Source organism: Ambystoma mexicanum, chromosome 4p, assembly GCF_040938575.1.
Source record: "Ambystoma mexicanum isolate Mex_15411 chromosome 4p, UKY_AmexF1_1, whole genome shotgun sequence".
NCBI lineage: Eukaryota > Metazoa > Chordata > Amphibia > Caudata > Ambystomatidae > Ambystoma > Ambystoma mexicanum.
In genome coordinates, this window is record NC_090927.1 from 297,479,615 (window position 1) to 297,493,195 (window position 13,581).

General features: G+C 48.3%; 1 protein-coding gene across 2 annotated transcripts in view; it reads right to left on the bottom strand.

Annotated features, from left to right (window-relative positions):
* EVA1A (eva-1 homolog A, regulator of programmed cell death) overlaps positions 1-13,581 on the bottom strand; it is a 1,077,479-nt gene that overhangs the window by 36,428 nt on the left and 1,027,470 nt on the right. The window contains exon 7 of one of the 2 annotated variants that reach the window (XM_069605847.1): positions 7,809-7,982. In XM_069605847.1, coding sequence (XP_069461948.1) covers positions 7,809-7,982 — 174 coding nt within the window. Of the gene's footprint in view, positions 1-7,808; positions 7,986-13,581 lie in introns of both variants that reach the window. The other variant, XM_069605845.1, reaches the window with a different exon arrangement.

Genomic DNA, 13,581 nt, shown 5'->3' on the forward strand with positions numbered 1-13,581 from the left:
AACAGTGTTTTTACTTGTTGTGAAGTGATCAGCATGCCGCGTCTGTGCTGTGCAAGGTTGCCATTTTGTGTTCCTTGTTTTCGGGTGAAGTAGGATTGACTTATCCAACTGTAATTCTTTAGATGTGGCTATAAGTTTGTCGTATGTCCGCGCATGGATATGTAAACTCTGAATGAGAGCAGGATTTCTGAGCGCGCATGGATGGGATGACATTTGAGTTTTTTTGCTAATGCTGTTTTTACTGATTTAGATTTTGTCTTTTCCTTTTTTCTCTCTCCTACCTTTCATTGAAACTTGTTTTCTTTTGTGAAATCCACAATCGCGTCTTGCCCATCAATGAACATCAGGTCATCTTACTGGATGTTTCTTAATGTATTCACTCGCCCGTTAGCCTCAATATTCGATTATTTGTTTATTTGTTATCTACCTGCATCCGCATTTTCAACATCATGCGCTAGGCTGAGGGGCTTTCTTTGTAAATGGTTAAACACTACCCAACATGCGATTGGTGTTGTTGAACTTCCAATATCACATGTTTATTGCGCCGTATGTGCCGATATGTTCATTACAATTAATCTGTTTCAATGGATTATACGTACTCGGTCTGGGACATCCCTCTTATAAATGTTTAAATGATCCTGGGGCTGTTATTTCTAAGCTTTTGCCCTGATGGAGGAATTTTCTTCCAAAATGCATTGGCATTCAGTCTTTTGCCACAAACACTGGCTGATTAAAATGTGTTTGACTTCCCAACTCTAGAATGAGTTGTGAATAACTTCTCTGCTGTTGTTTAGAAAGACAGAAATGCGTACATTAAGATTGAAGTAATGTCCTCTAGATTTTGGAGCTAGACTAAGGGAGTGCAACCCTCACCGCTGGCTTCTTAGCCAAGGTCCGCTTGTTGCATGTATGTGAGTGCTCAGCGTGGAGCCATTTTTAGAGGGTGTGCACCCCATAAATTACTGAATTTGTCATAAATGTACAAACTAAGACGTTCTTTAGTAACGGGTGCGGTGCCCACTCGCCTGTTGTTTATAATGTGCACCCCAATGTCTATAAATAAGTAAACAATGTCTCATAAAGTAAATATAAATTCATAGCCTAGCTTTGGCAACTAGTGAACTTGTACAAAGCGAGCTGTAGCTGGAGCATCTTGGCAGCACCACGCACTACCTGAGGACCACTTTCATGCTGCCACCGGTGCTGCTGTCCACTATCCTCCATTCTCCGCTGTACACTTCCGTCTGCCACTACTTCCCTCATCCTCACTGTATCCCTCCCACAAGTGGCCCACCCTGAGCATATGGCTACCATTTTTGCCATCATCAGGAGGCCACGAATCTGTTGCGTCACTGAACATGTTCCGCCACTTACACCACATGCACTTATGTGCCTGCTGTTTTCAAAGTCACACATGGATACTAAGAAAACACCAAATATATAGTTAATTGCTTATGTTACCTCGGTTTATACTAAGGAAGACACATAATGTGCTAGCGGGGGCACATTACACACCCTTAAGTCAACAGCCCTGCTGCCAACAACGCTTGCTTTAATGGAGTATATTGCCATGATGGTGCCACAATGATTCCGCTCAGGGCTTCCTGTGGCTCAATGGAATGGTGCCAACTTATGCCAGGGTTCTATGTTCATTCATCGCCTGGTTTTTTTTTCCCTGCATTTTTTGCCGAAAATGTTTGCCCGAAAAAAAGACTCAGATTAATAATTTTGTTTATTTGGGGTTCTCCCTAAACCTCCCTCCCTATTATTTATTCCCTATTCCTCACCCCCACCCTACCCCCTTTTATCCCCTTACCCCCCAGCCCCCAGATTTTTCGATCATTTTTTTCGGGCAAAACATTTCGGGAGATGAAGGAACGTCGTACCTTATTGCAGATTTGCCTTCCAACCGACTCGTTTGTAAACTTGGCTTTTGTGGCTTGATATTCTGCCTACGGTAATGCATTACAGACCCTCTACACGTGTATTTACGGCTAAGGTGTGCCAGACTTGCCCGGGAAGAAATCATTTGGATGAATGTCCTGCAGGCCAGTGATGCAGGGCGCTCTTGGGGGGACACCAGTAGCACCTCCCTATACTCCTATATCATGGATGACGGTATAGATGAAGGACAGAGCCCTAGGCCCTCACTACTTGTGGTGCGGTTATGGTAAGCCATGCAGGAACGCTCAATGTTGCCTGCTTTACCGCTCCACACTACTGTGGGTTTGCAAACCCATAATCGCTCAAAACGTCCCGCTTTTTGTTGTAGGGGTTACCTCTAAAAGAGTAACCGTAACGTCCCATGCAGTTTGACAGCATTCAGTAATATCCCCTCTCGCCAATGGATTCCAATGGGATCCCAAAATGGGGAAGAAGGTTAGAATCTGCTGGACTCTAAATGGGCCAGTAATCGCCATTGCCGGTAATACTGGCAAGCTCGTAATTAAGCCCCAGAGGGTCTCATTCTGTGTCTGGTGGTAGCGGTGGATGTGGGTCATTTACCCGATGCTGTAAACAGGCTGTGAAACCCTCACTCATAAGTGGGTCGTATTTTAGGAATAGGAGGCGTTTTAAATACCACATGTTCTTAATGTTACCCCCTAGCTAGTGCTATTTCGGTCCAGTCTCTGGTTGTATTTGCTCATGAACCCCATCTTTGGGTCCATTTGCTCATGGATCCCCGTCTCTGGTTCTCTTTGCTTGTGGATCCTATCCCTGATCCCATTTGCTTGTGTATTCCAATCCCGGTGTTTTGTTCCCTGTGCCTGTGGATTCTCTCTCTGGTGCCATGTGCCTGTGGATTCTCTCTCTGGTTCCATGTGCCTGTGGATTCTCTCTCTGGTTCCATGTGCTGGTGGATTCTCTCTCTGGTGCCACGTGCCTTTGGATTACCTCTCTGGTGCCACGTGCCTGTGGATTACCTCTCTGGTGCCACGTGCCTGTGGATTCTCTCTCTGGTTCCCTGTGCCTGTGGATTCTCTCTCTGGTGCCATGTGCCTGTGGATTCTCTCTCTGGTTCCCTGTGCCTGTAGATTCTCTCTCTGGTTTCATGTGCCTGTGGATTCTCTCTCTGGTGCCATCTGCCTGTGGATTCTCTCTGGTTCCATGTGCCTGTGGATTCTCTCTCTGGTTCCATGTGCCTGTGGATTCTCTCTCTGGTTCCATGTGCCTGTGGATTCTCTCTATGGTTCTATGTGCCTGTGGATTCTCTCTCTGGTTCCATGTGCCTGTGGATTCTCTCTCTGGTTCCCTGTGCCTGTGGATTCTCTCTCTGGTTCCATGTGCCTGTGGATTCTCTCTCTGGTTCCATGTGCCTGTGGATTCTCTCTAAGGTTCCATGTACCTGTGGATTCGCTCTCTGGTGCCATGTGCCTGTGGATTCTCTCTCTGGTGCCATGTGCCTGTGGATTCTCTCTCTGGTGCCATGTGCCCGTGGATTCTCTCTCTGGTGCCATGTGCCCGTGGTTTCTCTCTCTGGTGCCATGTGCCCGTGGATTCTCTCTCTGGTTCCATGTGCCTGTGGATTCTCTCTCTGGTTCCATGTGCCTGTGGATTCTCTCTATGGTTCCATGTGCCTGTGGATTCGCTCTCTGGTGCCATGTGCCTGTGGATTCTCTCTATGGTTCCATGTGCCCGTGGATTCTCTCTCTGGTGCCATGTGCCCGTGGATTCTCTCTCTGGTTCCATGTGCCTGTGGATTCTCTCTCTGGTGCCATGTGCCTGTGGATTCTCTCTATGGTTCCATGTGCCTGTGGATTCGCTCTCTGGTGCCATGTGCCTGTGGATTCTCTCTCTGGTGCCATGTGCCCGTGGATTCTCTCTCTGGTTCCATGTGCCTGTGGATTCTCTCTATGGTTCCATGTGCCTGTGGATTCTCTCTATGGTTCCATGTGCCTGTGGATTCGCTCTCTGGTGCAATGTGCCTGTGGATTCTCTCTCTGGTGCCATGTGCCTGTGGATTCTCTCTCTGGTTTCATGTGCCTGTGGATTCTCTCTCTAGTGCCATGTGCCTGTGGATTCTCTCTGGTTCCATGTGCCTGTGGATTCTCTCTCTGGTTCCACGTGCCCATGGATTCTCTCTCTGGTGCCATGTGCCTGTGGATTCTCTCTCTGGTTTCATGTGCCTGTGGATTCTCTCTCTGGTTTCATGTGCCTGTGGATTCTCTCTCTGGTGCCATGTGCCTGTGGATTCTCTCTCTGGTGCCATGTGCCTTTGGATTCTCTCTATGGTTCCATGTGCCTGTGGATTCTCTCTTGTGCCATGTGCCTGTCTCTGGTGCCACGTGCCTGTGGATTCTCTCTGGTGCCACGCGCCTGTGGATTCTCTCTCTGGTGCCATGTGCCTGTGGATTCTCTCTCTGGTTCCCTGTGCCTGTGGATTCTCTCTCTGGTGCCATGTGCCCGTGGATTCTCTCTCTGGTGCCATGTGCCCGTGGATTCTCTCTCTGGTGCCATGTGCCTGTGGATTCTCTCTCTGGTGCCATGTGCCAGTGGATTCTCTCTCTGGTGCCATGTGCCTGTGGATTCTCTCTCTCGTTCCCTGTGCCCGTGGATTCTCTCTCTGCTGCCATGTGCCTGTGGATTCTCTCTCTCTGGTTCCCTGTGCCTGTGGATTCTCTCTCTGGTGCCATGTGCCTGTGGATTCTCTCTCTGGTTCCATGTGCCTGTGGATTCTCTCTCTGGTTCCATGTGCCTGTGGATTCTCTCTGGTGCCACGTGCCTGTGGATTCTCTCTCTGGTGCCATGTGCCTGTGGATTCTCTCTCTGGTTCCCTGTGCCTGTGGATTCTCTCTCTGGTTCCCTGTGCCTGTGGTTCTCTCTCTGGTTCCCTGTGCCTGTGGATTCTCTCTCTGGTTCCCTGTGCCTGTGGATTCTCTCTCTGGTGCCCTGTGTCTGTGGTTCTCTCTCTGGTTCCCTGTGCCTGTGGATTCTCTCTCTGGTGCCCTGTGCCTGTGGATTCTCTCTCTGGTGCCATGTGCCTGTGGATTCTCTCTCTGGTTCCCTGTGCCTGTGGATTCTCTCTCTGGTGCCACGTGCCTGTGGATTCTCTCTCTGGTTCCATGTGCCTGTGGATTCTCTCTCTGGTGCCACGTGCCTGCGGATTCTCTCTCTGGTTCCATATGCCTGTGGATTCTCTCTCTGGTGCCACGTGCCCGTGGATTCTCTCTCTGGTTTCATGTGCCTGTGGATTCTCTCTCTGGTTCCCTGTGCCTGTGGATTCTCTCTCTGGTGCCATGTGCCTGTGGATTCTCTCTCTGGTTCCATGTGCCTGTGGATTCTCTCTCTGGTGCCATGTGCCCGTGGATTCTCTCTCTGGTTTCATGTGCCTGTGGATTCTCTCTTTGGTTCCATATGCCTGTGGATTCTCTCTCTGGTTCCATGTGCCTGTGGATTCTCTCTCTGGTGCCATGTGCCCGTGGATTCTCTCTCTGGTGCCATGTGCCCGTGTATTCTCTCTCTGGTTCCATATGCCTGTGGATTCTCTCTCTGGTGCCATGTGCTTGTAGATCCCACTCTAGTTGCATTTGCTTGTGTAGCACTGGCAGACGCTATGCCCGGTCTCCATGGCACTAATCGCCTGGTGGCAGGTCTGGGGAGCGTATTCACTGAACGGAGAAACATGCACTGAGTGTCTAACACATTGACAGCGCCACACCAACGCTTGTGGCATCATCCACAGAAGTGTGCTGTTATAGGGCGCAATGGCCTGGATCACTACGCGCATCACGCCGCTCAGCTATGGCTTCCAAGCTCGGGGCCTGAGGAATAGACGACTCGCCGCTCTGTAAAGAGTGCCCGTGAACAAACAATAGCCGGCTTTCTGCTGTTGCAGTCAAAGTTCAGTGCAAACAAAAACTGGCTCAACAAGAACGCTCTGCAACTTTCTATTCTGTTATGTTATTGAAGCAGCAAATGACTTCCTGCATTCATGGCGCCCCCCATGCGACCGGCTGGCCGCCATCGCATGACCTCATGCAGGGCCCAGCATTGACTAGGCCAAGGCGGGGGAATGACGGGCACAGTGTCTGCCGGTTGGCGTCAGCCTCTGCTGTTCCGAGCGGGTACGCGCATTAACAAGGGCTGCAGAGACAGGCTTGGCAGGGAATGGAATCCAGCGCTGTCGAATCCTGAAATGGCCTCCCGTGGGAATGGAGGGGAGTTAGGGGGTACCTCTCTCAGCAGCACGAGACAAACCTCAGAGAGGATGCAAGCACAGAAGGGTGCAAGCGGTTTTGACGTCCTATGCACAGTGACGTTGTGCTGGCCCTCACTGGGCAATATGGCAACATGTCTTTCTTTTATAGGTAATCAGTGGTGGAAATGGAAACGATTTGAAGGGGAATCCTACAAAAGGCTGGTGTGGAGGCGGAGTTTGGAGGGGCGAAATTCCGAGGAGGCGGAGTCAGAGGGGGCAGGGGGAGCTGGCAGTCTTACTCTGATCAAATGATGTTCGAAATAGTTTAAAAACGGAGCAATTTCTTTCAATGCTTGAAAAGTACACCAAACATAGTAAGATAACGTGCACAAATATATAATCGACTTTTTTGGTAACATTAGTGGCAGGTGGCCTTTTGACACAGAACAAAAAAAACAGCATGATCATTACAGATGCAGGGAACTCATCTATAGAGGGCTCAGTCCAGGTGCTCTGGGGCAAAATACATGCAAATCTCCTCATTTGCATATGCACTGTGCCAACAGAAGTTTCTTCACAGAAAAGGACATTGCAAGGAGCATCATCTTTGATACTTGGAGGCACCATGGACATTACTTTAGAATAAATTGCCATAAGTAAACCAAGTGGCAAATAACTTTGTGGTGCAACATATCGGAATGGCACTATTACTATACACGGAGCAACTCTATAGTCATTGGGCTTTTTTTTAATAATAGCAGGATATATTAACATAAGCTATGAAGTGAATCAGAATCCCTTGCAGACCTGCAGATAAGACACAGTGCGATCAAATGATTTGCCCAGGATCACACATTTCGGTTAAATGGTGAAACCGTGATGTGGACAATTTAAGCAACTGAGCACATCTTCCCAGGTTGAGCTGATATACATATTTATTAAAGTTTTGCTTCGCATTTCATGTGCTTAGATAAGCAAACCACATTACATAATAAACTAGCCTTTCACAGTAAACCAACTATACACTACATACATTGCCATAGAAATAAGTTGAGCAATAAGAGTATGGCTTTAGTTTTATTCACCCCATCCTGCATTCAAAGTGAGCCTAACAAATTCCCTTGGGTTTTAAAGCCATAGTCTTTATTTCATACAGCATGCAATTGTGCAAGCACACTGTGCACACAGGTTTTGTGTGCACAGTGCGCTCGCATAGAGCACATTAGATCACGTGTGAGCGCACTGTGCACAGTTCTTTGATACCGAGATCCGGCTAGAGAACTGATGCCGGATCTCGGATCCGGCGAGAGGTGGCCCATTAGCCAGCACTGCAGGTAATCTGACACCCCGAGCCTCTGCTGGAGGCACCCAAGGTGCCACTTAGTATTGTGCTGTCCATGAACAGGCCCTTGCTCCAGAAGGGTAAACATGTGCTCATATACCTTTAATAGCCCTTAGAACAGGGGTTTACAACTGCAACTTTTGGCTTGGCATATGTTTTGGACTATGACTCCCATGGTCCCTTGCCATTGACTATGCTGGTTAGGGCTGATGGGAGGTGTAGTCTAAAAGATCTAGAGAGCCAAAGGTTACAGAGCTCTGTCTTGGAACAAGTAAGAAGGCAGGCGCCCAGTGAAAGCACATGCACGTGCGGTGTGGTAGAACGTACCTGAGATGAAGGAATACGCGGCCAGGAGGTTGCTGAGCAGCGCCATCTCCGTGCTGACTTTGCCCACTGGCTCCGTGCTGATGTTAAAGCCCATCCTTGGCATCTCATCCACTGGAGGCAGCAGGGGGTGGCTGTCTATTGGGTAGAAGGTGGCCGACCGCCCTTTCTTCTTCTCTGCTTTGGATGGGATGGGATAAAGAGAAGGTCAGTCAACGTTGTTAAGTGGCATGTTATGTAGGCACTTTGCCCATTAGTAGTAGAAACTATCTAGTTGTGTTAAGCAGTGAACATAACATAGATAGGCCAACTTGCACCTTCCCTCTCCCCAGACTCACTCTCTGCCACTCCCACTCCTTCTTTCCCTTTTCCCATTCTTCCACCCTCTCTTCTACTGACTCTCATTCTCCCCCTCTACTTCCCTTATTCTCTCCCTTTCTTCCCCTCCTCTTTGACTTTACCCTCTTCCTTTTCTCTCCTTCTCTCTCGCTTGCTCCTACTTTCCTTTTTCAACTTTTTCACCGTCCGTTTTCTTTCTATTTTCCTCTTTCCGCCTCTTCCTCCTTTGCTCGTTCACTTCCCCCTCTTCCTTGTTCTACGTTTTGATTTCTTGTCTCTCTCCTTAAATGATTCCTCTCTTCTCCCCCCACTCTTCCTTCTCTCAACATCTATTTCCTTTTGAACTCTTTTTTTCCCCCAACACCCATTCTCCTTCTGCCTCCACATCTCATTTTACCCGCTCAAAAATTCTATTTTGCCCTCACCTTTCCCTCTGGTGTTCCTCCCTCCCCCCACTCCTCCGCCTCTCTCTCGGCCATTGATACTCTCTCACTTAGGCCCTTCCCCCTTTGCCTTCTTCTCTAAATTCTACAAGCAGAAAAACCCACAAAGTGAAATCAGAGTATTTAAAGGAAACAATCGGAATTTCGAGAAAAAAAAACAAGGGGGCCTATGACACATTTTCCCCCAAATCGATGCGTTATAACCAGTGCTGGAAGTGTCGTGCGGAGGGGGGGGGGGGGTTAATTGGTGATTCAGGAGATTTTTCTCAGCCCCCCATAGCAGAGGGGAAGGGGCTTATGTGCACACTTGCTTTTTGTTAGGCAGAGAGGTGAGAGATGCCGCTTCTGAAACTCGCTGTTAAAGGGTGTTGTTGCATGTTAGCTCATTATGTATGTGTGTGTAAGGAGTATGTAATGTATGTGTGAATGAGTGTATGGGGGCTGGGTGCGCATGTTAAATGAGCGGGTGTATGGCAGGGGCGTAACAAAACCGACATTTGGGGGAGGGCGCCTAAGTGGTGACATCCTCCACTGTTCTATCCCCCCCCCACCACCACCTCACAAGGTCTGGTGTGAGGACCAACTATCAAATAGTACATATTAAAGTGCAATATGATTAGATTAGCTGGCGTCACATATAGACAGAATTGTGAAGATTAGCATTGCGTCGCACCTAGACAGAATTGTGAATGTCAGCTTGCACCACACCTAGACAGGATTGTAAAGATTAGCATTGTGCCACATCTAGACAGATTTGAGAAGTCAGCTAGCATCACATCTAGACAGAATTGTAAAGATTAGCATTACATCACATCTAGACAGGATTGTGAAGATTAGCATGTGTCACTAGCGATGCCACTAACCAACCACACCCCTCTGCATACACTAAACACAACCATACCTCTGCGCAACAAACCGCACACACTTCACCACACTGCAACAACAAAATATACTACACAAAGCCTCACACAACAGCACACGACGGCTCCCAATCGAAAAGCAAACCTAAGCTCAGCGTACAGTGCAAACTGAACTGAGGCTGCCTTCTCCAGCTCAGTCCTACTAACCTTCCTACTGTCTTCCCTTTTCAGATGCGCTGGAGCGCCTGGGGACCACTCCGGTGGTGACGGTGCACGGTGCAAATACCATTAACTAAATGATTAACAATGGAAACCTACCCAAGAAAGGAGTTTTCCTACAATGTAGCAAATTATCAAAAGGTGCACATTTTTAAAAAGTACAAAGATGTACCTAAATATTTTCTGCAGAGTACAATTTTAACATACATATCCAGAAGGTGTCCAATCAGACGCTCCAGTGGTTTAGTGCATAAGCCCCTCGACTTTGCTCCTGACAAAGTGAGTTTGAGTCACAGGTTCGGCAACAAAAGCAGATCTATCCATGAAGCGGCGCTATGATGACAGTATTAAAGAAAGTATAGAATAATGTGAGCCTCCTGTCTTGTCATAGAATCTATGCCCCAGAACATGGAGCTACCCTCCCTGCCACTACCCACTTCCTTCCACCGCTCCATTATTAAGAGCGGGGTCGGTCTCGCTTCTGTTCATAACTTCCATCTAAGCAGGTTGCTATTGAGTTTTCCAAGGAAGGATTGATTTCTCTTGCCAGGGACGAGGAAGCCTGGGTTAATGATTTCATTTTGTTTAAAGAAGACAAGAATAAGATGCAGAATAATGGCTGAGAAAGAAAGAGACCATTCAGTCCATATCGGGTTCAGTGATGGCTGCAGGGAATGGCACGCCTTCACCTGTTGCCGGAACCCTTACACATCAAAAGGAAACATCCCCCTGGCACAGTCATGTGGTTAGCGACAACTAGAAGAAAGGGCAATTGTGCTGTGCGAATACTCTACCCATGGCCCAGCCAGGGCAGGACTTGGATAAAAAGTTGATCTGGCCACCCAAAAAAAGTTACCTAATAGCAAAGGGTGGCTTTTCTTTTTCGCAACAAACTGGTTGGTAATGGGTGCATTTCTGGAAACATGTCTTGCAAATGATGCATTTTAAAACCCTTTGTATGAGTAGCATTCATTACAGTACTAGCTGCACAATGTACAAAGCCATTACAATGGCACAGATTGCTCCCAAAAGGCCCATACTGGTATGTAGGGTGGTCCCTTCAGGCTTTCCCTCTTGCCTTATAAGCCAGGTCACGCGTGGCTCTGGACTTTCTAGGGAGGGGGCGCTGCGGGGTATCAGATACCACTCATACAAGGGTCCTGGGTCTTTAACACAAGAGAAAAAGACAGGGACGGTTGCCTACTGGCCTTCAAAAGCTGGCAGTGCTAGGAAATCATAGAAGTACGCAGTCTGGTGTCCTTTGGGAGTCAGGAGGCCCTATTTGCTTGTGAAACACACGGGCATAGACAATATACCGATTACTAGGGCACAAGGAGTCATTCCCGGGGGCATCTGAAAAGAATGATATAATAGGTGAATTATAACTCGCTTAATACCCAGAGGTTTCTAAGCGCTGACCCAGGGATCGAACCTGTGGTGCTCCGTGTCGTCTTGCTTCCAAGGCGAGCATGTTGCCCCTGGGCGATCCTCCCGAAACGTGCAACCTCCCGAATGCAACATTTTGTCAACCCCAAGAGGAGAGTAAAATGGCCCTAAAGAACCGCAGTGCTAGCCTGGCCTGGGGGTTCACGTGGGCAAGCATGGAGTTGCTTTACCCAGAAGTAAACTAGAAGACACTGGGACTTAAAATGAGAACTTGGAATGGCTCGTCTACGACAAAACCGACTCTCTGCAGTAGAGTTGCATCCTGGCCACCATGCCCTATATCTAACACTGCCTCTGTGGCATCTGGAAGGACAATGAAGCTCAGGTTATCACTGCTAAGCAACGCTTCCTGACCGCTTCTCAAAGCCTTATAGAATTGTAAATTGTAAATGGTTATTTATAACGCGCTTAATACCTAGAGAGGTTTCTAAGCGCGGACCCGGGGATCGGACCTGTGTTGCTGAGCGTCGTTTTGCTTCCAAGGCAAGTGCGTTGCCCCTGAGCTATCCTCCCGAGACAAGTACCTTACCGGTAGTAAGAAAAATGCCAGGGATTTATGCCAGTATCTCCTTGCTCCAAATAATGAAGCTGGAGAGGGTTCTCGTGGGGATAAGCAGCTTGCTTCCTAGTGGCAGGACCTGGCCTGTGACCAGCCACTCCGTGTGCCTTGATCCTGGCATGAGGATTCACAAGTGTTTGTTAGTGTAGAGGGGTATATGATCCACCCGACTCTGGGCATTCCGTGCCATAAATTCAGAAAAAGCAGAGCATGTAACTAAAGCATGCATGGTCTCCCCTCCAGCCATGGCCTAAGGCCGGCGCACCGGCACCAAGACTGAGGTCATTGGAGAGGAGCCTGACCACATGGGGACAACCATACGTTTCCTTCCCTGGACCGGGATGCATTCAGAAATGATCTCAAGCAGTCTGAGGGTATGAGGGTGGAGAAATGTCAGGTGCCAAAGTTCCTTGAAGATTTAAGAAATGTCACCAGCTTGCTGAAGAGGTAAGGGGCAGATGGGGGCTGAAGCATGTGTAGGAGCCCCAGCACCACAACTTCACTTTTGTTCTGCTCAGCTGGCGTCTGCACATTCCCATTAATTCCAGTGCAATCATCATACAAGAGCAAGGTGAGGCCCAGGCACCTCAGTAGAATCCAAACGGTGCATGCATTGCATTCTTTCGGAGATGCAGAAGGCGTTCTTGCGTCATGGCACTTGCGCAGAAGTTGCTGTATTAAATCCAATTCAGCAAGCAAATAACCTCTAAAGCCGTACAAACAACTGGATCAAAGTTCCATAGCGTAAGAGGCAAGACACCAACAGACCAGAATCAGAGACGCAGACCGGGTGGTGCTTGAGCCCACCCAAAATCTCTGAATGCCCACTCAGCAGCGCGATGTGGGCCTTTACAGATGTTAATGTCACGCACAACTACCTTAGCTTCAGTCCCCAATTGTTAGACAATCCTGGCTACCACTCGGCCAAGAATGCCAGAGTGGGTGGAGCATGAAAATCAAGGCCGTGGGGATTCATGGAGAAGCTTGGCCACCCCGACCAACAAATCTCTCTCTTGCAACCGTCCGAGCAGCTGACTGGAGCAACGCAGAGCTTGCCTGCAACAGTAGCAATGGAATACTGCCCAACGAGGCGTACATCTGCTAAGGCCTGCAACTTTCCAAATACAAAAATAATACACACAGGTATAATGATGGAGCAAATGCCATGGACTGTTTCTTTTCAGGCAATTACTTTCTAAGGGGCAATGCCAGCCTTTAAAAGCTCCCCAGCCACACTCCTGGAAGGATGAATGCGGTGGGATCTGACGAGGTGCACAGCAACACAGTAATGCAGCAAATGTGCAACCTTGCAAAGGTTGCTTCAGAAAACTCATTGATGATCGCCATCTTAGTATGGTCAGATCTTAATGCTCCCCAATGACCCCAAAGTTGGTAATGTCCATGACCATGCACCCCTCCTGTTAATTTATTTGTACAGTTCTATAGAGCGTGGCCCATGGGGAGAAACTCGGGGTAGAAGTGGAGTAGATGGTAATCCCCACTTAGTTCGAGTATCAAACTGGTCGAATCCCGTTTTGCCGTTTTTTTAATCAGAGCAAAGATAGCTGGTGAATTGGTGTTGGGTACATAGAAAGAGGGTGCGGAGGACGGGGAGTGGGATCTCTCCCTGCGGTAAAAACATGGGGAAACAATGCGGCAAATGGGATTGGACGGGATAAATCCGATCACATGTCATGGGTCTGTATCTCATTAGTATGACTGCCGCTTCTTCCCCGTTAGCCAGAACATATGACGTTCTCACCCAGGTCTAAAAGGATGACTTTAGAGATAATCCTGGAGTCATCCGATGATCATCGAACTACATTAGAAGTCATTCCCACATCATCAGAAGTCATCAGGCTGTTAAAGTCATCAGCAAATGTCTCCAAATGGTGGGTGATGATTTGGAG